This window comes from Oncorhynchus mykiss, chromosome 5 (genome assembly GCF_057628025.1).
Source record: "Oncorhynchus mykiss isolate SJ-2025 chromosome 5, ASM5762802v1, whole genome shotgun sequence".
Taxonomy (NCBI): Eukaryota; Metazoa; Chordata; class Actinopteri; order Salmoniformes; family Salmonidae; genus Oncorhynchus; species Oncorhynchus mykiss.
Genome location: NC_143026.1, coordinates 36,046,342 through 36,070,448, shown reverse-complemented (window position 1 = coordinate 36,070,448; position 24,107 = coordinate 36,046,342). Strand labels below are relative to the sequence as shown.

Genomic DNA, 24,107 nt, shown 5'->3' with positions numbered 1-24,107 from the left:
AGGTCAAAACAAAAAAACCTCCAACACAATGTGATATCTGAGATTCAGAACTTGGAATGTGTAGAAGGTGTCTTCCTGTCTGCTTATTCTGATAAGGATCTACATTCCAGTTCCCTCGTGAATAGTGACGGGATGTCTCATCAGGTCACAGACACAAAGAAGATCAAGATGTCCACACAATTTTGTCGGTTGTCACTTAGTCATGAAGTTTGTATGTGGCCTAAAACTCCAAAGGCTGTGACCTATCTGAGCCACTTACTTACACAAGCATAGCCTATACATAGGCTGCCACTCGCTTATATTCTATTTGGATTTACACATAACTCATTTGTTTTGAGTGTACAGGCAGAATCGGCACCTGTAAACACTGATGTGAAATGAGAAGATTTTTTTTGAGTTGCATAGTATTTTTTGTTGTTGTATTAATAGTTTCCTTACTTTTTAAGATATCAACGCTACAGTTAATAGTTCATCATGGTAATGTCTTTGCTGACCCTTTCAAGTTGATAAGCGCTGTATATAATACATCTATTATTTGGGGTACAAAGGATTTAAATGGATATGTAAAATCTGATTTCCTGGTTTATCTATAACTCAACCCTCTCTTAACCAGTCCCTTAGCTTTCTCAAACTAAGTTAAGATATGCACCATGGGCCAGCATACCACATGTGGTGTTGTTATTGCTTATGAAAATATATTTTTTAAAGGTTTTCCAAACTTTCCAAGGTGGAGGAAAATCTATCCTGACAGACCTTAAGGGTCCTTGAGGCAAATTTGTTCAGGATGAGGAAAGATACCTACATACAAAGTTTCAAGTCTCAAAGTTTCAAAAATACAAAGTTTCAACCTACATACAAAGTTTCAAGTTTCAAGTCCACTTCTAGTTTCTGTGTGCCAAATTAGTAAAAAGTTAATAATCGATGTTTGAAATATTTTACCATATCAAGGGAAAAAAAGTATACAAGAACAACAACAGGTTTCAGAGCTTTACTGTGAACACCTACTAAATACTATAGATGTATTTTATATAGTGCTTTCATAAGAATCTCAAAGTAGCTGGCAGGGAGCTGAAAGTTCATGGTAGACGATCTTCCCCAGCGGGATGATGATGTAGTTTAGAAGAGTAGTAGCTTGAGTGGCCCAGGAAATATCCCAGCCAATGCAGCAATGCTGCTTTAATTCACCAGGTGTCGCTATTTCATGCCACAAACTGTATATCCTTTCAGATAAGTAATTTTCTGTCAAAATGAACAATTAATCAACTCATTTATTTATACATTTTTCCCATAGGAAAATATAAGATCTGATAATAAAAAGTGGGGGAAACATGTGAGATGGCTAAAACAGTAGGGCTTGTGTAAAAACAACTTTGGCTATAGAATAAAATTTAAATGTGAAATGTAAATATTTGGTAGGCTAGTGTTCATTCAAATGACACTACACTTATTTGACCATAAGGTGCATGGGAATGTGTGATGACGGTGCTTATTTTACCACCGCGGACTGAAGGAACACGTTGTAGCCTACAGTACAGCACTTAACAACCACAACAAGCTTTAGAATGTTGGGGGCAAAAGGCGCACAGATGAACGTCTTACCTCACAAAGCCAACAATGACGGAATAATGGATTCTTGACCTGGTCTAGTCGAAGAAATATCTCTGCGCGTTGTCCACATCCTCTCCACCTGACAACCACACACAAACACAGAACTGCAAAGTTGGCTGCTGTCCGGCGTCCATCTCAAGTTCCGTGTTCAGTGGTACAGTGTGCGGTCAACATGGATGAATTCCCCCCCAAATTCAGCAAGGTGCTGGTGACACCTGATCCGCAGTACATACCGGGGTAGGTTATTCACATTGAAACTACCTCTTTGAATTCTATCAAATGAATTAATGAAATATACACTCTAATAAGATGCGTGTTATATTGACATGTTATTTGTATTACGTGCATGGTGTGCTATTTATATTTAAATTCTAAACCTTTTTAATGATGCATTATTGTATTCGTGCATCATTCCATTGATTTTATGCTTGCGCATACCTTTACATTTTACTTGATTATATTATGCCTTTTTATGTCGTTACACATAGCATACATTCGGCCAACTACATGCCTAAGGAATTAACACAAACAACTGAACAAACCTACACAAAATGTCCATGAGCAAGAGCAAGTCCAGTGCTCGACGCCAAAAGTATTTTGTGATAGCCATCACCCATGGCAACCGTTCCCAGGAAGGTTGATATCTGAGGCTAAACTCGCTGACATTAAGGAACACAACACAGCTTAAACTAAATACCATGAGATCCATACAGTCACCTTTCACCTCAATAAAGCCTTACTTTGATATAAGCATTGTAAAGAAAAAAAAAAGAGTTTCAAATATTTACACTAGGCCTACTGTCAACATAACAGAGAATAAATCCAAAAAGGCCTGTTTGAAATCTAATCACAATCCTCACCACAACCACCACCTCTCTCTCTCTGTCCTCAGGTATGCAGGTTACTGCCCCCAGCTGAAGTACCACCTGGGGAAGACCTACGGCCAGCTGACTGCCAAGCTGCTGTCCTCTCCGGAGGTGTCACGCTCACGTCGCCTAGTCCTCCACACGGGCCGCTTCCCCTCCACAGAGACAGACACGGGCCCGCGGAACGAGAACTGGAGGAGCCACCATGGAGAACGCAGGAATCTAGAGAGGATGATACCGGGCTACACTGGTAAACACACTGTTACTCAGTTTTCATACATTAAGCAGAACATCTCTTCCATCTGTAAAGTATGCTTTGCATTGTTTTGACATGGCGTCTTTTCCAGGCTTTGTCCCCAAAAGCCAGAACTACTTCTCCCGTACCTACGCAGAGACGTGTCGCGCGGCACTGTCTGAGTTTGACCGAGACCAGCAGAGGAGGGTTTGTCTGGCACCAGCAAACATACCGCTTGTCAGCAACACCACCAATTCCGAGTTTAAAGTAATCAGCTCTAACCTCTCTCCTATTCACACACACACACACACACACACACACACATACACACACACACACACACACACACGTTTAATAATCCATGCTGAGATCCTGTGGCATTTATCACTCTCTGTCTCAGTCTAAATGAGGCCGGCTGCATGACCTGAAGAGCTCTCCAATCATAGATTCAAACCAATTAAGTATTTGAGATTCACAGCCATTGTCTCTCGTTGTGTAGGAGCTGACAGGAAAGCTCAACAACACAAGCAATTACTGTTAGCCACTTAGGTTGATGGAATGATAACTTTACATTGATACCATGCGAGAAAATCTTCTCCTCTTATAATCAAAGGTCTATAGTCTGGGATAGGGCCGTTGGTAAGAGCCGGAAGCTTGAATACCTTCGCTGTCTCAACCATAGTGTCTGTATGTCTGCCATTCTGTCTACCCCCGTCAGCCTCGGAGACTGAGCCCCCCTCTGACGGCCATCTCCAAAGATCCAGACCCTTACGAGGCCCTGGACCCCTGGAAGCCCAAAGTGTCTCCTTACTTCATGGAGGACAGCAGTCCACACAAGTACTTCATCTCAGGTAGGTACAGTATGCTACAGGTACCATTTCAAAAAAACTCATACACAAGATGGCCAAAAGTATGTTGACACCCCTTCAAATGAGTGGATTCAGCTGTTTCAGCCACACCCGTTGCTGACAGGAGTATAAAATCAAGCACACAGCCATGCAATCTCGATAGACTAACAGTGGCAGTAGGACTTGGCACCGTCATAGGATGACATCCTTCTAAGTCAGTAGTTCAAATTTCTGCCCTGCTAGAGCTGTCCCGGTCAACTGTAAGTGCTGTTATTGTAAAGTGGAGACGTCTAGGAGCAACAACAGCTCAGCCGCGAAGTGGTAGGCCACACAAGCTCACAGATACGGGACCGCCGAGTGCTGAAGCTCGTAGTGCATAAAAATTGTCTGTCCTCGGTTGCAACACTCGCTACTGAGTTCCAAACCGCCTCTGAAAGCAAAGTCAGCACAATAACTGTTCGTCGGGAGCGTCAAGAAATGGATTTCCATGGCAGAGCAGCCGCACACAAGCCTAAGATCACTATACGTAATGACAAGTGTCAGCTGGAGTGGTGTAAAGCTCGCAACCATTGGACTCTGGAGCAGTGGAAACGCATTCTCTGGAGTGATGAATCACGCTTCACCATCTGGCAGTCCGAATGACGAATCTGAGTTTGGCGGATGCCAGGAGAACGCCAATGCATAGTGCCAACTGTCAAGTTTGGTGGAGGAGGAATAATGGTCTGGGGCTGTTTTTCATGGTTCGGGCTAGGCCTCTTAGTTCCAGTGAAGGGACATTCCAGTGAAGGGACATCATAATGCTACATTCTATACAAATCTGTGCTTACAACATTGTGGCAAGAGTTTGGTGAAGGCTCTTTCATGTTTCAGCATGACAATGCCCCTGTGCACAAAGCTTTTTGAGATTATGTGGAATAACTTGACTAGCCTGCACAGAGCCCTGACCTCAACCCCATTGAACACCTTTGGGATGAATTGGAACGCCGACTGCGAGCCAGGCCTCATCTCCTGACATCAAATCAAATCAAATCAAATTTTATTTGTCACATACACATGGTTAGCAGATGTTAATGCGAGTGTAGCGAAATGCTTGTGCTTCTAGTTCCGACAATGCAGTAATAACCAACAAGTAATCTAACTAACAATACCAAAACTACTGTCTTATACACAGTGTAAGGGGATAAAGAATATGTACATAAGGATATATGAATGAATGATGGTACAGAGCAGCATAGGCAGGATACAGTAGATGGTATCGAGTACAGTATATACATGAGGTGAGTATGTAAACAAAGTGGCATAGTTAGTGGCTAGTGATACATGTATTACATAAGGATGCAGTCGATGATATAGAGTACAGTATATACGTATGCATATGAGATGAATAATGTAGGGTAAGTAACATTATATAAGGTAGCATTGTTTAAAGTGGCTAGTGATATATTTACATCATTTCCCATCAATTCCCATTATTAAAGTGGCTGGAGTTGAGTCAGTGTCAGTGTCAGTGTGTTGGCAGCAGCCACTCAATGTTAGTGGTGGATGTTTAACAGTCTGATGGCCTTGAGATAGAAGCTGTTTTTCAGTCTCTCGGTCCCAGCTTTGATGCACCTGTACTGACCTCGCCTTCTGGATGATAGCGGGGTGAACAGGCAGTGGCTTGGGTGGTTGATGTCCTTGATAATCTTTATGGCCTTCCTGTAACATCGGGTGGTGTAGGTGTCCTGGAAGGCAGGTAGTTTGCCCCCGGTGATGCGTTGTGCAGACCTCACTACCCTTTGGAGAGCCTTACGATTGTGGGCGGAGCAGTTGCCGTACCAGGCGGTGGTACAGCCCGCCAGGATGCTCTCGATTGTGCATCTGTAGAAGTTTGTGAGTGCTTTTGGTGACAAACCAAATTTATTCAGCCTCCTGAGGTTGAAGAGGCGCTGCTGCGCCTTCTTCACGATGCTGTCTGTGTGAGTGGACCAATTCAGTTTGTCTGTGATGTGTATGCCGAGGAACTTAAAACTTGCTACCCTCTCCACTACTGTTCCATCGATGTGGATAGGGGGGTGTTCCCTCTGCTGTTTCCTGAAGTCCACAATCATCTCCTTAGTTTTGTTGACGTTGAGTGTGAGGTTATTTTCCTGACACCACACTCCGAGGGCCCTCACCTCCTCCCTGTAGGCCGTCTCGTCGTTGTTGGTAATCAAGCCTACCACTGTTGTGTCGTCCGCAAACTTGATGATTGAGTTGGAGGCGTGCGTGGCCACGCAGTCGTGGGTGAACAGGGAGTACAGGAGAGGGCTCAGAACGCACCCTTGTGGGGCCCCAGTGTTGAGGATCAGCGGGGTGGAGATGTTGTTGCCTACCCTCACCACCTGGGGGCGGCCCGTCAGGAAGTCCAGTACCCAGTTGCACAGGGCGGGGTCGAGACCCAGGGTCTCGAGCTTGATGACGAGCTTGGAGGGTACTATGGTGTTGAATGCCGAGCTGTAGTCGATGAACAGCATTCTCACATAGGTATTCCTCTTGTCCAGATGGGTTAGGGCAGTGTGCAGTGTGGTTGAGATTGCATCGTCTGTGGACCTATTTGGGCGGTAAGCAAATTGGAGTGGGTCTAGGGTGTCAGGTAGGGTGGAGGTGATATGGTCCTTGACTAGTCTCTCAAAGCACTTCATGATGACGGAAGTGAGTGCTACGGGGCGGTAGTCGTTTAGCTCAGTTACCTTAGCTTTCTTGGGAACAGGAACAATGGTGGCCGTCTTGAAGCATGTGGGAACAGCAGACCACAGGATCCGCGTCGCGAAAAACATATTCTTGGTCGTACTGATGGTGAGTTGACGCTGATCTTATATTCAGTAGTTCTTCTCGACTGTATGTAATGAAATCTAAGATGACCTGGGGTACTAATGTAAGAAATAACACGTAAAAAAACAAAACACTGCATAGTTTCCTAGGAACGCGAAGCGAGGCGGCCATCTCTGTCGGTGCCGGAAGTAATGGTCCATACAGAATACAGTGCCCGACCTCACTAATGCTCTTGTGGCTGAATGGAAGCCCCCCGCAGCAATGTTCCAACATCTAGTGGAAAGCCTTCCCAGAAGAGAGGAGGCTGTTATAGCAGCAAAGGGGGGACCAGCTCCATATTAATGCTCATGATTTTGGAATGAGATGTTTGACGAGCAGGTGTCCACATACTTTTGCGTGTATGAGTATATGCAACACAATCAACTGTATATGAGTCTCTGTATTGACTAGATCTTCCATTGAGGCATTTATTTAGGTTTCACAGGGTACGTGCCCAAATCTCGCTTCCTGATTGGCACGGGCTACCCCATCACCACCAACAAGGCCCTGGTCCAGTTTGGAAAAGAAATGAGGAGTGACCCCACCTCCCTGCGTCTCCGTGGGGAGGAATCAGGAGTCCTACCCCCCATCCCCACAGTCTACCCATCCCACCGGGGCCTGCTGCCCTCCTACACCGGCCATGTTCCAGGTGGACCTAAACTTATTCAAAACACCATAGTACCAAGCCTCACACACACAGTTCTGAAATCTCCATATTTTGTTTTAAAATGGATCATATCATCACATGGTAGATCATGTGATACTGTAACATTATTGCTTAACTATAATATTATTTTGATCTGCCCACAGGACACAAGTTCAGGTACGGCCAGACCTTTGGGCAGCTTACCCACAATGCCCTGGGGCTAAGCGGCACTCAGAAGATAGAGGCCAGAGCTCAGTAACGGAGGTACAATCCACAAGACAATCACATGATAAATGACTAGGGTAGAGAACACATCATGGAGTCGGGTTGAGTGATGAATCCAAGGACTTTGAAATAAATGCATATGTCTGTGGAACAGCAACACCTTGGTCTGTGGACTCTGTACATCCCAGAGTGAATCGTAATAATGATTTATGACCAGAACATGTACACACTGTGAATATGGGCAGTGGAACACTGTTTCTCCTGTATTTAGCGATATACACTACAGTTCACAAGTTTGGGGTCACTTTTGAAAGAAAATCACATTTTTGGTCCATTAAAATAACATTAAATTGATCAGAAATACAGTATAGACATTGTTAATGTTGTAAATGACTATTGTAGCTGGAAACGGCAGATTTTTCTATGGAATATCAGCCATCATTATCAGCAATCATCACTCCTGTGTTCCAATGGCACGTTGTGTTAGCTAATGTGCTTTTCTTTAAAAGAATAAGGACATTTCTACGTGACCCCAAACTTTTGAACGATAGTGTATATTTTTTCAATCTGCTGTACAAATGTGAAACATAAGTCACAAGAGAAATCAATACCTTTTTATTCAGAATGGTTGATTGTCACTGGGAACTTACACTCAGAGAGGGTGCATTCTGTGTAACCTTTATTCAACTAGGCAAGTCAGTTAAGAACAAATTCTTATTTACAATGACGGCCTACCGGGGGAACAGTGGCCTTGTTCAGGGGCAGAATGACACATTTTTACCTTGTCAGCTCGGGGATTCAAACCAGGAACCTTTCGATTACTGGCCCAACGCTCTAACCACTAGGCTACCTGCCACCCCAGCGCAGCCCCTTCTTCTAAGGTTTTAGGGGAAGGACAGTTAGGTTGGGGAGGAAATATGATAAACTCACTTTCACATTTATTGCAAAGGCTATAATAACCAAGTCATTCCTGTCACGTAAATCCAGACTTTGCCTTTCTCTTTAGCTTAGTAGTACTGGCCTATCAAAATGGTGTACACCTGAAACACAACATGATAGCTTTATATTGTGCAAACAACACACTCCATTTGGAACCTAACAGTTCCACAAATCTAGACTTCTCTTCCCTAAATATTTACAAAACTCATAAAAAAAAACAGTATGATAAGATATTGTTGTAGGTAGTATAGTACAACCACACACAGTAGTAGGCCTAAATTAGCACCTAATGACTCCTTGAATGTTTGTTTTAAACCATGCTAGAGTCAGACCTCATGTTTGTCTAGTTGAATGTGAAGGCAACCCCCTTTTGGAAGATAAGCCACTGCACAAGGCTGCTGGCTGGCATAATATGTGGCACTAGTAAACATGGCTAGTAAAGATTGCCTTTCTGCATTTTTTGTTGTCATTCCATTCGCACATAGGATAGTCACGGGGTAGGGGTTGGAAAGTAGAGGATCAGATTGACAGTATTAGGAGAATAGGATGCTACTGTATGGTATGCATGCAGCTCCATGACATACTAATTGGTTTCTTCTGCAGAGTCTGGGATGTTGTACAAGGCTTTCAGATCAAGGCAAGACCCTAACATGGGAGGAGCCTCTCTGACCACACAGTTTGATTGACAGGTTCACAGGGAGAATATATTGCATAAATCCCAATTCATGACAGATGAAAAGAAGCACTTGTAAATATAATAATACATGGGGGGGGGGGGGGGGGTTGTTATTGCCTAATAATAACATAGCAAAAAGTATCACCCATGCTCCGATAGTTGTATCAACTGGTCTACTGTGCTTTTCTGACCAGTGTGAGTATGTTCTAGCTGAGGTGTCTGTGTGTAACACTGTGCACTATAACACTGACTCAGGATCATGCGGTTGACATTTTTGGTGGTGTATCTTTTCTTCTCCTCCCTATCCCTCTCCACTCAGCAGAGGGTTGGGTGAGTGTGGTCATAGGGGCACAATGTCTATGTCTGGTGTTTCTGGTCAGGCTGTGGAGCTGGGAGTTTCCCTGACCACACTGTATGAGCCAATAGGCCCAGCTGAGACCTGTCCAACTGCAGCCACTGTGAAGGTCTCCTTTAAGACAAGAGAAATGCAGTTATTAAGGAGGAATTGTAATAACACCATAGGAACAGGTTAGCCAGAGTTAAGTAATTCTGACCTTTTCTGGGCCTGTGTCCCATTGAGATTTTGAGGTGCCCTCTGTGTCCTGGTGGGGGGATTCCCTCCTGATCCAAACAGCTTGGCCCAGCGTAGCCCACCCTGGGAGAGGCTCTCATCCTGGGGGTCTGCCGGCATCCTGGGGGTCTCCGGCCCAGTTCCCTCCCTCCTGCCCTCCTGTGAACTCTCACCTTCTCTTCGCCCCTCCATCCCCTGCTGAGGCTCAGTGTGGATGACATCCATGTAAATCTGTCCATATTCCACCCCCCCCTCTGCGTGGGCAGGCCGTCTCTGCCACCACCCTGGACTGGTGACTGACCACAGACTTCTGCTAGACTTGCCTAAATGCCTCACCCACTTCTCATGACCCATGACCTTTGACCCCTGGGTGGACCCCTGAAGATGCTGTACCAGCTGGTGTGGGTCACCTGGTGGCCTGCTGTTATCTCTGGGACCATCCATAGAACCATATGCCCCCTGTCTGTCTCCTCTCAGTAGGGGCCAACTGGTCATGAGAAAGGTGGAGCATGGTGGAGCTTGTTCCTCAGAGCAGAGCTGTCTGTTTTGCAGCAGGCGGGGCTCCAGCAGCAGGTTGAGGTCAAAGGGTAACATGGAAAGAGGCTGCAGCAGGAGAAGGAGCTCCTGGAACAGAGGCTGACACTGCCCCTGCGACATGGCGAGGAAACCCCATAGATGGTAGTGATCTGTCACCATGTCTGGGGAGAGGAGAGTTGGGAAGAGTATGAGAGAGGTATGTTCCAAGAACCTTATGTTTTCTAATTTGGAGAAATTTGGAGAAATTAAAAAAATCTAAACGTATACCTTTTTGGTTGTAGAGGTGATTTAGCCAGAATTCCAAGGCTCTCAAGCTAAAAGAGAGAATATAGGTCCTTCATTTTACAATCATAACATTTAATAAATCACCATTAGAACACAATTTGATACACTAAAAAATAGTGAGACTTGAAGGGACTCACTTGAGCAGGCCCATGATGAAGGCTCGTAGTCTCATACAGTGGCTGGTCAGCAGGGAGCACTGCCTCACCTTGGACAACAGGCTGTGTAGCACCTGGGTGGTAGGGCCTTAGATAGGAACAGAGACCATTGAACTACAACCCCCATTAGCAAATGCAGCACTGTAATCATACACTCATCAGCATCAAACCTACCACAACCACCCACATCATCATCATTACCATCATCACCACCATGTGTCTCTGACCTGTCTGAGTGGAGGCCTCCACCACATTCCAGGCGTGGTTGCGTCGATGACCGATGATCAGGTCAAGTTTGTGGTCCCTAAGGCCATCCTGCAGAATGTTCTGGATGGTGGGACACAGATGCTCCAGGACTATACCACCAATGGTGGGACTCCTCGAGCTGTTCCCTAGCCGGATCTGGAGAGAAGTGGGACATTATCATATGATCATGATCAATAATTACACTTTAATTAAAAATAACATACATTTATGGGAGTTGATTCATCCTATTCAGGGTTACTGTCAGTTTTTGTGAATTGGTTATTCTAGTTCCCTTCAGATTGCTTTTAGCTCTGCTGCACTCTACCTTTTCCACAGGATCTCGACTGGTGCCAAAATGAGCCATGATCAAATCCACTGCCAAGCTCACAGATTTCAGCAGACCTGGAGAAACATGGAAAGAAGCAATCAGGAGTTAGCTCATTTAATATTCTGTGCCATGCAGGGGGGTTATCAAAATGCCTGAGGGACTGACATGAAGCAGATTTGATTCATTAACCAGAAACATCAGACACTGAATAAAAAGGGTGTATATACAGAACCACATGGGAACATCCATGATTCATCTCCCTTCCATCTTGCTCTGGCTCTCTCTAAAATGTCAGGTTACATTCTTAATGCATATTGAATCTACCTACAATGCTCTCCCCTGCCAAACAGACAGTACATCACTGTTCACGCTTTGCTTTCACAAGACAATGTGCATACAAGCATGGGATTGACATTTACATTGTTTGGTTATAATCATGTGTGTCTGTATTGTGACACTAAAATAACATACATCTGTGAATCATATATCCAGCGTATCAACAACACTGCACCCACTGCAACAAACATAAACTGGAGCTTGCACACTCACATACACACACACACACACTAAGTGTCTCAGCCAATCCAATGCAGGGAGAGAAAAATAGGTCATGTTTTAAAGAAACCCCCTTCAGGGTATTGAAGGCACTGCTGCAGAAAGCTCTGCTGCTGTTCTCTTTAGAACCCAGCAGCAGCACAGAGTAACAGACAGTGTAGGATTCCAGTTTCCCATAATGACTGTTCAGTAATAATCTAATTACTCTCCATCTTGACATAACACTAGATTACTGACACTGTCTACCCACCACACACATCCTCTGATTTATACATTGACATCACACACAGTCAACATCACATCACACAATCCACATGATATGCTCTCAGCTCAAAACACACATAACCCCATTAACTTAACTCTGTTTTATTCTACGACCCCCACAAGTTTCTTGGGACTTGTCTGAAGTCGGTACAGCCGACCCGCCAATTTCTGTCTGTAGCGTCCGTACAGTTTTGGCTACACACTAACTATGAGCGCTTTGTGTAAAGTTGAGAAGTACTGTATATATGGAGACTGATTAGTAACAGGGTTCAAAACAGTGGTGGATAAAGTATTAAAATGTAATTTTGTAGTAAAAGTAAAGATACCTTATAGAAAGATAGAAAGTTACTCAAGTAAAAGTAAACGTTACCCAGTAAAATACTACTTGAGTAAATGTATAAAAGTATTCGGTTCCAAATATACTTAAGTATCAAAAGTACATGTAATTGCTAAATACTTAAGTATCAAAAGTAAAAGTAGAAGTATAAATCATTTCAAATTCCGCAAAGCAGACTGCACCATTTTCTTGTTTTTAAAAGGTACAAATAGCCAGGTGCACACTTCAACACTCAGACATAATTGACAAAAGATGCATTTGTGTTGAGTGAGTCCGCCAGACCATAGGCAGAAGGGATTACCATGTGTTGTCTTGATGAGTGTGTGAATTGCACAATTTTCCTGTCCTGCTAAGCATTCAAAATGTAATGAGTACTTTTGGGTGTCAGGTAAAATGTATGGAGTAAAAAATACATTATTTTCTTTAGGAATGTAGTGAAGTAAAAATAAAAGTTGTCAAAAATATAAATAGTAAAGTACACATACCCCCAAAAATATTTAAGTAGTACTTTACACCACTGGTTAAAAAATAATAATATTTGTTTCCTGATCTTTCTTATATCTCTGAGATATAGGATAGAGACTTCCTTTAGATTTGTTTTTTGGACTATCTGTTGTTCCATGTAGTGAATATGTTATTCAATGCGTTTGTATGGGCTAATAGTAAGGCCAAATAAACATTTTCATAATTTTTGTTTTACATATACAGTACCAGTCAAATGTTTGGACACACCTACTCATTCAAGGGTTTTTCTTTATATTTACTATTTTCTATATTGTAGAATAATAATGAAGGCATCAAAACTATGAAATAACACATATGGAATCATGTAGTAACCAACAAAAGTGTTAAACAAATTAAAATATATTTTATATTTGAGATTCTTCAAAGTGGCCACCCTTTGCCTTTTTGGCAAAAAAAAGAGTATCTCATGATAAGCTATAGACCACACTATCTGCCAAGAGAGTTTTCATCTATATTTTTCATAGCTGTCTATTTACCACCACAAATCGATGATGACACTAAGACCACAATGAGCTGTATAAAGCCTTAGGCAAACAAGAAAATGCTCATCCAGAGGCAGCGCTCCTAGTGGCCGGGGACTTTAATGCAGTGAAACTTAAATCCGTTGTACCTAATTTCTACCAGCATGTTACATGTGCAACAAGAGGAAAACAAACTCTAGAGAGACACATACGAAGTTCTCCCTTGCCCTCCATTTGGCAAATCTGACCATATTTCTATCCTCCTGATTCCTGTTTACAAACAAAAGCAGGAAGTACCAGTGACTCACTTAATACGGACGTGGACAGATGACACAGATGCTAAGCTACAGGGCTCTTTTAATAGCACAGACTGGAATGTGTTCCAGGACTCATCCATTGGCATTGAGGAGTATACCACATCAGTCAATGGCTTCATCAATAAGTGCATCGATTACATTGTCCTCACAGTGAACATATGTACATCCCCTAACCAGAAGCCATGGATTACAGGCAACATCCTCACTGAGCTAAAGGCTAGAGCCTCTAACCCGGACGCTTATAATAAATCCCGCTATGCCCTCATAAGAACCATCAAACAGGCAAAGTGTAAATATCGGACTAATATTAAATCCTACTATATTGGCTCCGACGCACGTCGGATGTGGCAGGCCTTGCAAACTATTACCGACTATAAAGGGAAGCCCGGCCGCGAGCTGCCCAGTGACACACGCCTACCAGACAAACTAAACAACTTCGATGCGTGCTTCGAGGCAAGCAACACTGAAGCATGCATAAGAGCACCAGCTGTTCTGGACGACTGTGTGATCAGGCTCACCGTAGCCGATGTAAGCAAGACCTTTAAACAGGTCAACATTCACAAGGCTTCAGGGCCAGATGGATTACTAACACGTGTACTCCGAGCATGCGCTGACCAACTGGCAAGTGTCTTCACTGACATTTTCAACCTGTCCCTGGCCGAGTCTGTAATACCAACATGTTTCAAGCAGACCACCATAGTCCCTGTGCCCATGAACACTAAGGTAACCTGCCTAAATGACTACCAACCCGTAGCACTCACGTCTCTAGCCATGAAGTGGCTCTCATCAACACCATCATCCCAGAAACCCTAGACCCACTCCCATGTGCATACCGCCCTAACAGATCCATAGATGATGCAATCTCTATTGCACTACACACTGCCCGTTGTCACCTGGGCAAAAGGAACACCTGTGTGAGAATGCTGTTCATTGACTACAGCTCTGTGTTCAACACCATAATGCCCTCAAAGCTCATCACTAAGTTAAGGATCCTGGGACTAAACATCTACCTCTGCAACTGTATCCTAGACTTCCTGATGGGCCGTCCCCAGGTGGTAAGGGTAGGCAACAACACATCTGCCACGCTGATCCTCAACACGGGGGCCCCCTAGGGGTGCGTGCTTAGTACCCTCCTGTACTCCCTGTTCACCCATGACTGCGTGCCAAGCATGACTCCAACACCATCATTAAGTTTGCAGACGACACAACGGTGGTATGCCTGATCACCGACAGCGATGAGACAGCCTATAGGGAGGAGGTCAGATACCTGGAAGTGTGGTGCCAGGACAACAACCTCTCCCTCAACGTGATCAAGACAAAGGAGATGATTGTGGACTTCTCATCGATGGGGCTGTAGTGGAGCAGGTTGAGAGCTTCAAGTTCCTTAGTGTCCACATTACCAACAAACTAGCATGGTCCAAACACACCAAGACAGTCGTTAAGAGGGCACAGCAATGCCTATTCTCCCTCAGGAAACTGAAAAGATTTGGCATGGGTCCTCAGATCCTCAAAAGTTCTACAGAGGGCCTCCCGGGTGGCGCAGTGGTTAAGGGCGCTGTACTGCAGCGCAAGCTGTGCCACCAGAGATTCTGGGTTCGCACCCAGGCTCTGTCGTAACAGGCCGAGGCCGAGACCGGGAGGTCGGTGGAGCGACGCACAATTGACCCAGCGTTGTCCGGGTTAGGGAGGGCTTGGCCGGTAGGGATATCCTTGACGCACCAGCGACTCCTGTGGCAGGCCGGAGCACAGTGTTTCCTCCGACACATTGGTGCGGGTTGGATGTGCGCTGTGTTAAGAAGCAGTGCTGCTTGGTTGGATTGTGTATCGGAGGATGCATGACTTTCAACCTTCGTCTCTCCTGAGCCCGTACGGGAGTTGTAGCGATGAGACAAGATAGTAGCTACTAAAACAACATACCACGAAATTGGGGAGAAAAAGGGGTAAAATTCAACAACACAAACAAAAACAAAAAAGTTCTACAGCTGCACCATCTAGAGCTGCACCATCTAGAGCTGCACCATCTAGAGCTGCACCATCTAGAGCATCCTGACTGCTTGTTTCACTGCAACTGCTCGGCCTACGACCACAAGGAGCTACAGAGGGTAGTGTGTACGGCCCAGTACATCACTGGTGTCAAGCTTCCTGCCATCCAGGATACCAGGAAGAAGGCTGTTTATTATCTATGCATAGTCTGTACCTACATGTACATATTACCCCGACTAATCTGTACCCCCGCACATTGACTCGGTACCGGTACTCCCTGTATATAGCCTCGTTATTGTTATTTTGTTGTTGTTCTTTTATTTTTTAATTTTATTTAGTAAATATTTTTCTTAAAACAGCATTGTTGGTAAGTAAGCATTTCACTGTTGTATTTGGCGCATTTGACAAATACAATTTGATTTGACTTGAAAATAATATGAAATAGTCTGAGACCAGGTTGATCCATGCTCTATCACCTATACACAGATCAGGCCCCTCCCTCTTCCTCACCTCTCCTCTGCAGGTGGCTGATGGACAGAGACTCGTAGGAGGCTTCAGGTGACAGGCAGAACTCCACAGGTGGCCTACTGTCACTCAGGCTGAAGGAGTCACAGTGCTGTTGTTGATGCTGCTTTACACTGGGCCCTGCAGACACCAGGGGCTGCAGAAGGGCGCTCAGAGAGGACAGAGGGGCCACTGACGAGAGAGCAGCAGTTAGGCTACGATGAGAGGCTGCAGACCCAGTCATAGGGACTGAGGATAGTGGGATTGTCTTATGGGGAAGTAAGGGTGGGTCTGGGGAGAAGGACACCAGCAAGTCTGGATGATGGATGTGACTGTCAGAGGGTGACATGGTTGCTACATGGGAGATGGGGCAGTGAGGGCTGTGGGTCAGGAGGACTGGGTTGAGGCTCTTCTGCTCTGGGGACAGGCGAATGAGATCTTGGCAGATCTGAGCCATGCCTTGGCTCCGTTTGATTGAATCTTTACAATGAGACTGGTTTGGGCTACTGTGGGCCTGAGCTGGGCTGGGGTAGATTTGGTCTAGGTCTTCATAGAGCTGGTCCTGGCATGAATAAGCCTGGGTTAGTTTGGTGCTTGTTTGTGCTTGTTTTGGACTGGCCGAAGTGAGACCAAGGTTAGTGTGGGGCCTGTATGGACTGGAGTGTGTCCAGTTGAGTCTGGACTGGAAGCGTTCTGGACTGGGGGTGCAGGTGGAGCAGGTATCAGAGCTGGAGGGGCCTTCCAGGAGGATGGCTCCATAGCTGCCTAGCGGTGAGGGATGCAGGTGGGTCAGGAGTCTGTTGCCTTTGCCTATGCACTTGGACCCTGGCTGGGAGCTGAAGCTGGGCTTGGTGTTCTTGTGGCTGATGTACTGGTCCAGCAGGGAGCCCAGGGGCTGGCTCTGAGGTTTACCCGCTGGGGGAAGCAGGATGAAGGGCTGGATGGGCAGGGAGGTGGGCCTCTGAGCCTTACTGTAGCGAACCACAGGAGTGGCCCATGAACATGCCCCTGACAGGGAGAGAGGGAGAGGGGATTAAAAGTTTTAAAGATAAGGAAAAAACAAGGGTAGATCAGCTGAATCGTAATTACTCATGTACCAACTGGCTATTTTTCTTACCCTCCTCCTCCGTCTCATGGTTCGGTGACACAGAAGGGTGGTTGGACACAGTGATACTGCCTTGGTTGGGACTCAGGAGTAGGGGGGAGTGGCTGCTACTCTGGCCCAGGGAAACTGCCTCTTGAATGGGACACAGATCCTGGGAGGTGTGGGAGTGGCTGGAGCTCTGGCAGCTGTCTGTATGTCTCTTACAGTAGGCAATCTCAGCAAAGGAGGTGACATGCTGGGAGTCCCAGCTCAAACAGCGAGGATGGTGCAATGGGGTAGCTCTCCTCCCTTCTTTGTCTAAGCCTTCTTCCTGCTGGCCATGGAGAAACAGATACAACTTTGATTAGTTGACAGGAAAGTCAACTGCTATGAAAGTCATTCTGCTCATCATACATCTTACAAATTAGTCAAAACCTGAAGAAGAAATTCAAAAGTTGTGCATTTTTTTAAACATACTGTAAGTCATTGTGGTATGCCAACCTGTTTCTCCTCCTGGCTCTGCTCTCCCCGGGCCTTACTGAAGAGGAAGTAGTGGCCCTCTGAGGTGACGCTGGTGGTGCTGGACCAGGCTGGGCTGGGCGAGGCTGATTGGGATGACAAGTCACAGGTCACCAGCTTGTAGTACTTCTGGGTGGTCCCTGTGGGCAGCAGCCTGGCCTGGCTCTGGAGACAGGAAGTGAGGTCAGAGACCTCCAGAGAGGACAGGAGGCCATGGGCGTCGGGAAGGTAGACATTACAGTTGGAGTCCAGCGCCTGTGGTGACCAGCAGGGGACAGAAGGCCCCCCGTCAAGAGGAAAGGAGGTTGTTCTGCCCTCCTGACTGGGGCCAGCAGCTTGAGGACCCTGGGGCTCCTGGGGGAAAGGTTGCAGGTTTAGGACGACAGTGCCTTCTGCTGGCTGGGATGACTGCATTGCAGGAATGCTGAGGTCGTTTGGGGTGGCAGGGTTGTTGCTCTTGTTGTAGATCGCACTAAAGTTGACGAGAACCCCATCTGAGCTGTTGCAGGAGGAGTCTGTGACGTACTCTAGAAGACCATCAGAGAAAGACTCAGGGAAACATTTTGTTTGGCCATAGCTGAAGCAGTAGCTCTCATCACCACATTTTAGCATATTATCTTCAATATCCTCCAGTCTCTCCTGCTCCCCACAGTCCTTCAACACAGTTTTACACCTGTTGTCATGGTTCTGACTGGCTGATTGGCTAGAAGGTTTGGAGGTCTGCCTCCCAGCATTACTCAGGGCCCAGTTAGAGTTTCCATGCAACTGCAGCACAAAAGAGGAGTCCTCATGGTATCTGTGCAGGTTATCTCCATCACTATCTTCTTCCTCCTCATCTTCATCCACCCCTTCATTAGGGAGAAAGGAGTTGTGTAGCCGTAAAGTACCTCTAACTACAGGGTGTTGTTTATGTCTTTGAGAGATTGTCATCTGTGACGCCTCCTCTGATGATGATCCAGAGTCACACTTCCCACTGCTGTCACTGCCCCCCTCCCCGTCCCCCTCGCCCCAGTCCTCGTTGAGGCTCCAGTAGCTGGAGGAGATATGTCTAAGGCGGTTGTGGAAGGGCTCTCTGTGGAGGTTGCCTTGCTCGGGGAGGGAGGCAGCGCGGGTCAGACCCACGGAGCTGGAGCACAGTCGACCAGGCCGCTTGGAAGAGCTGCTGCACAGAGCCGCCTGCACAGGAAGCTGCCAGGGGGGGAGCTGCACCAGGGGGAAGTGACACGCGATCAGGGTGTCCCCTGATAGGCTGGATGTCCTGTTCATTATCTCAGCTCAGCAGTTGATGTTATTACTGAAAGAGTCTCCATGCTCTGAAGGAAACATCTGAAACAGGAGGAAAGGAGAGCATTAAATGGGTTATGATGATACTAGAACAGATAAGCAGCCCAATGCTACTATGAAGCCTCATGCTAATTCTGGAGTCTATAGTCAGACTCAGAATACTAATGCCTCCTCTGCCCCAAGCCATCAGCATGGCCAGCGCCAGAGCTGCATGATTCACTCAGTCAGCCGTGGCGTGCTCCCTTCCTTCCCACCTAGCAAAAGTCACCCATAGCTACTCATAGTGGTGACCCGTCATTCAGGCCAGATGGGGCGGGGCCCCACATTTAGGCCAATTATTTTGGGGGGAGGTTGCCTGTTTTTCATGTTATTTTGCCATTAATATGTGTCACACATCAGTTTGAAAACAATGTAAAAAAAAAAATACCAAAAATATTATATTGAGTTAATAAAGCCTCCATACAAACATGGTCTCTTTTTTGCTTTCTTGAGTAAAGCAGGTCCAAAATACAGGTGTTTCAGCCTAGATCCGTGCTCTCTGTGGTGGTGGTGGTGGTGGTGGGGCAGCCAGCGGAAAATACGGAGCGTAGGGGTTGGTAATGTTCTCTAGTTGCGCCGTGAGTGGCTCAGTGTTCTGTCACTCTGTCGCTCGAAAATGCAAGCCCCTTTGGTGCTGCCATAGAGGTACATTAGAATTGTATTTATTTAACTAGGCAAATCAGTTAAGAACAAATTATTATTCACAATGATGGCCTACCAGAAGGCAAAAGGCGGGGGCTGGGACGGGGGCTGGGATTAAATATAAAATATAGGACAAAACATATCACGACAAGAGACACACCATAACACTACATAAAGAGAAACCTAATACAACAACATAGCATGGCAGCAACACATGAAAACACAGCATGGTAGCAACACAACATGACCACAACTTGGTAGCAGCACAAAACATAGTACAAACAGTATTGGGCACAGACAACAGCACAAAGGGCAAGAAGATAGAGACAACAATACATCACGTGAAGCACCCACAACTGTCAGTAAGAGTGTCCATGATTGAGTCTTTGAATGAAGAGATAAAACGGTCCAGTATGAGTGTTTTTTTCGCAGCTCGTTCCAGTCACTAGCTGCAGCAAACTGAAAAGAGGAGCAACCCAGGGATGTGTGTGCTTTGGGGACCTTTAACAGAATATGACTGGCAGAACGGGTGTTGTATGTGGAGGATGGGGGCTACAGTAGGTATCTCATATAGGGGGAGTGAGGCCTAAGAGGGTTTTATAAATAAGCATCAACCAGTGGGTCTTTGCAACGTGTACACAGAGATGACCAGTTTACAGAGTATAGAATGCAGTGATGTGTCCTATAAGGAGCATTGGTGGCAAATCTGATGGCCGAATGATAAAGAACATCTAGCCGCTCGAGAGCACCCTTACCTGCCGATCTATAAATTACATCTCCCTAATCTAGCATGGGTAGGATGGTCATCTGAATCAGAGTTAATTTGACAGCTGGGGTGAAAGATGAGCGATTATAATAGAGGAAACCAAGTCTAGATTTAACCTTAGGCTGCAGCTTTGATATGTGCTGTGAGAAGGACAGTGTACCGTCAAGCCATACTCCCAAGTACTTGTATGAGGTGACTACCTCAAGCTCTAAACCCTCAGAGGTAGTAATCACACCTGTGGGGAGAGGGGCATTCTTCAGTATATAACAGTTAGGATCAACTTTATCTCCCCTTTAAATAAAGGATGCACCGTGGCTGCCTCCCCAGAGAGGAGAGACACCTCTTAGAACTACCCATCCCGGATCCGGGAGAATTGTCATCAACTACACTAATTAGCATAGTGCAACGGTCAAAAAATATTACTAGAAAATATTCCGATTCATGAAATCACAAGTGAAATATAGTGAAACACAGCTTAGCCTTTTGTTAATCACCCTGTCATCTCAGATGATGCTTTACAGCCAAAGCAAGTGTTTGTGTAAGTTTATCGATAGCCTAGCATAGTATTATGTCCAGCTAGCAGCAGGAAGCTTGGTCACGAAAATCAGAAAAGCAATCAAATGAAATCGTTTACCTTTGATGAGCTTCGGATGTTTTCACTCACGAGGCTCCCAGTTAGACAGCAAATGTTCCTTTTGTTCCATAAAGATTATTTTTATAGCCGAAATACCTCAGTTTCTTGTCCACGTTTTGTTGAGAAATTCACCGGAAATTGCGGTCACAACAACGCCGAAAAAAAACTCCAAATTAGATCCATAATATCGATAGAAACATGGCAAACGTTTTTTTATAATCAATCCTCAAGGTGTTTTTCAAATATCTATTTGATAATATATCAACCGGGACAATTGGCTTTTCAGTAGGAGCGAGAGGAACAATGGCCGCCTTTGTCTAGTACGCACAAATCACTCTGAGAGCCACCACCTGACCACTGACGCAATGTTGTCGTTCACGCTCATTTTTCAAAATAAAAGCCTGAAACTATGTCTAGTGGCTGTAGACACATTAGGGAAGTCATAGAAAAGGGAATCTGGTTGATATCCCTTTCAATGGGCAATAGGGATGCATAGAAACACAGGGGTTTCAAAATAAGATTTTTCTCAGGCTTTCGCCTGCAATATCAGTTCTGTTATACTCACAGACAATATTTTGACAGTTTTGGAATCTTTAGAGTGTTTTCTATCCTAAGCTGTCAATTATAAGTATATTCTAGCATCTGGTCCTGAGAAATCGCCCATTTACTTTGGGAACGTTATTTTTCCAAAAAATTAAAATAGTGCCCCCTAGTTTCAAGAGGTTTTAATTAAAAAGGTCAGAGATAGGCTTGGCGATGATAGGGGCAGCAACTTAAAGAAGGGTCGCGTTTAAGGAGCTGCTTTAACACTTCGGACTCAGTGACCGCTTGCAGGGAGAAACTTTGTAATGGGGCAGGGGAAAAAGAGGGAGGAGCATTGGGGATCATCACATTAGAAGGGGCGGGAGATGAGGAAATGTTGGACAGGCAAGGAGGCATGGCAGAGTCAAATAGGAATAATGACTTAATGAAGTGGTGATTAAAAAGCTCAGCCATGTGCTTCTTGTCAGTAACAACTACATCATCAATATTAAGGGACATGGGCAGCTGTGAGGAGGAGGGTTTATTCTCCAGGTCTTTAACCGTTTTCCAGAACGTCTTGGGGTTAGACCCACAGAGAGAGAACTGCTCCTTAAAGTAACTAACTTTGGCCTTCCGGATAGCCTGAATGCACTTATTTCTAATTTGCCTTAACGAGAGCCAATCAGCCTGAGTATGCGTGGGCTGAGCGATTTGCCAAATTGAATTCTTGAGGTGGAGTAACTCTGACAGATAACAGTCGAACCAGGGGCTGAACCTGTTTTTTATTCTCATTTTCTTTATGGCCGTGTATTTGTGAACGATACCACTGAAAATATAAAAAAAGAAGGTCTAAGCGTCTTCGACAGAGTGTATCAAGCTGATTCTGAAGTGCCTATCCAAGAAGGCTCAAAGTCATTGGCCACAGTTAAAATGACGTAAAATCATGTTATATCTACAGTAGCTTTGATTGGACAGATCATGTCAACATCTTACTTTCAAAATCTTAGCTAGCAGTCATCATCATGAATCAAGTCGACAATCTACTGGTGAATCCTGGTCATATGAAGAGAAATAATGAAGAGGAATTATAGATAAAATGTGCCGGTGCTCATTGGCCATTGGACATAAACATTACACAAGTTGGAAATTGTCATTTCAACAATGAGTGGTTTGGAAGAAATCAGTGGCTAAATGCAAGCATTGCAAAGCAATCACTAGCCTGCTATTCAGTGGAGTGGGTGTGTGGTCACAATTCTTGGTTTAAGGGTCTCTTTTCCAAGCTTAAAATGATAAACATTCAACATAAGCCATGCAGTCAATCCAGCATGATTTCTGCCGCGCTCAAAACAACTGTTAACTCAGAACTGGGAAATCTTTCTTCAGTGATTTCAAGGCAACTGGGAACTCAGGAAAAAAACAAGCTCCGACTGGGAAAATACATTTTGAACAGTCATCCAAATCGGGATCTCTGGCCTCTTTCTAGAGCTACAACCTGAAGATCACTGACGTCATCATGATTCTACCTTGTTTTTTTTCTGAGTTCCCTGTTGTCTTGAAAACACCATAAATCCAGAGAATGCCAGACTTTGATGACAAAATTTGCCCAAAATAATGCTGCTACATAAATTATGTAAAATGCCAGGGTGATATGTATACTGTAGCTAAGAAAGTAATACTAAGTGTATGTTGTGTAGTAAGCTGTTAGTAGCCCATGTGTCTCATCCTAATAATTTGGTATATTTTCCCCTTTTAATTTCGCCTAATGTTCTGACTTGGTGGTGCACATGTAGCCTATAACCGGTTTAGAGAAATGTAATCATTGAATATTGTAAGAGCTTTCATTGTCTGCGTATATGCCCCCTTTATTTATCTTGCGGTTCTGACTTGGTGTACAGGGAGAATAATGTAAGAACGGCCCATGTTCTGAATTCTGTCGCTGTACATTTCAAAAGTGCTGAACAAATATTTATATTAACTACGTTCATTAATGTCTTAATCGAAATTACGAATTGCCTCTTGTCTGCTTATCGTCCCCTTATGCCATAGTTTGTACATCACAATTGTCAGTAGAAATCAGATTTGTTTAAGCAACTCAGACATACAGTGCCTTGCGAAAGTATTCGGCCCCCTTGAACTTTGCGACCTTTTGCCACATTTCAGGCTTCAAACATAAAGATATAAAACTGTATTTTTTTTGTGAAGAATCAACAACAAGTGGGACACAATCATGAAGTGGAACGACATTTATTGGATTTTCAAACTTTTTTAACAAATCAAAAACTGAAAAATTGGGCGTGCAAAATTATTCAGCCCCTTTACTTTCAGTGCAGCAAACTCTCTCCAGAAGTTCAGTGAGGATCTCTGAATGATCCAATGTTGACCTAAATGACTAATGATGATAAATACAATCTACCTGTGTGTAATCAAGTCTCCGTATAAATGCACCTGCACTGTGATAGTCTCAGAGGTCCGTTAAAAGCGCAGAGAGCATCATGAAGAACAAGGAACACACCAGGCAGGTCCGAGATACTGTTGTGAAGAAATTTAAAGCCGGATTTGGATACAAAAAGATTTCCCAAGCTTTAAACATCCCAAGGAGCACTTTGCAAGCGATAATATTGAAATGGAAGGAGTATCAGACCACTGCAAATCTACCAAGACCTGGCCGTCCCTC

The 24,107-nt window shown here is 44.8% G+C and overlaps 2 protein-coding genes across 5 annotated transcripts in view; one reads left to right on the top strand and one right to left on the bottom strand.

Moving 5' to 3' along the window:
* The first annotated feature begins 1,547 nt into the window (after positions 1-1,547).
* cimip2b (ciliary microtubule inner protein 2B) lies at positions 1,548-7,417 on the top strand. Its single transcript, XM_021602575.3, has 6 exons — positions 1,548-1,845; positions 2,501-2,724; positions 2,822-2,976; positions 3,428-3,560; positions 6,826-7,038; positions 7,200-7,417. Exons 1-6 carry the CDS (start codon positions 1,781-1,783, stop codon positions 7,292-7,294), a joined length of 885 nt encoding a protein of 294 aa, XP_021458250.2. The 5' UTR covers positions 1,548-1,780; the 3' UTR covers positions 7,295-7,417.
* A 442-nt stretch (positions 7,418-7,859) lies between these two features.
* The window catches only part of LOC110523670 (AP-4 complex accessory subunit RUSC2), a 34,029-nt gene continuing 17,781 nt past the window's right edge, over positions 7,860-24,107 (bottom strand). For 2 of the 4 annotated variants that reach the window (XM_036977349.2, XM_090234608.1), the window contains exons 2-10: positions 17,529-18,872; positions 17,061-17,361; positions 15,950-16,951; positions 10,995-11,071; positions 10,651-10,825; positions 10,406-10,511; positions 10,251-10,297; positions 9,430-10,144; positions 7,860-9,344 (exon numbers count right to left, since the gene is read on the bottom strand). In XM_036977349.2, the coding sequence (XP_036833244.2) occupies positions 9,233-9,344; positions 9,430-10,144; positions 10,251-10,297; positions 10,406-10,511; positions 10,651-10,825; positions 10,995-11,071; positions 15,950-16,951; positions 17,061-17,361; positions 17,529-18,812 (3,819 nt within the window). In that variant the 5' untranslated portion in view covers positions 18,813-18,872 and the 3' untranslated portion in view covers positions 7,860-9,232. The remainder of the gene's footprint in view (positions 9,345-9,429; positions 10,145-10,250; positions 10,298-10,405; positions 10,512-10,650; positions 10,826-10,994; positions 11,072-15,949; positions 16,952-17,060; positions 17,362-17,528; positions 18,873-24,107) is intronic. The other 2 variants (XM_090234610.1, XM_090234609.1) reach the window with 1 other exon arrangement.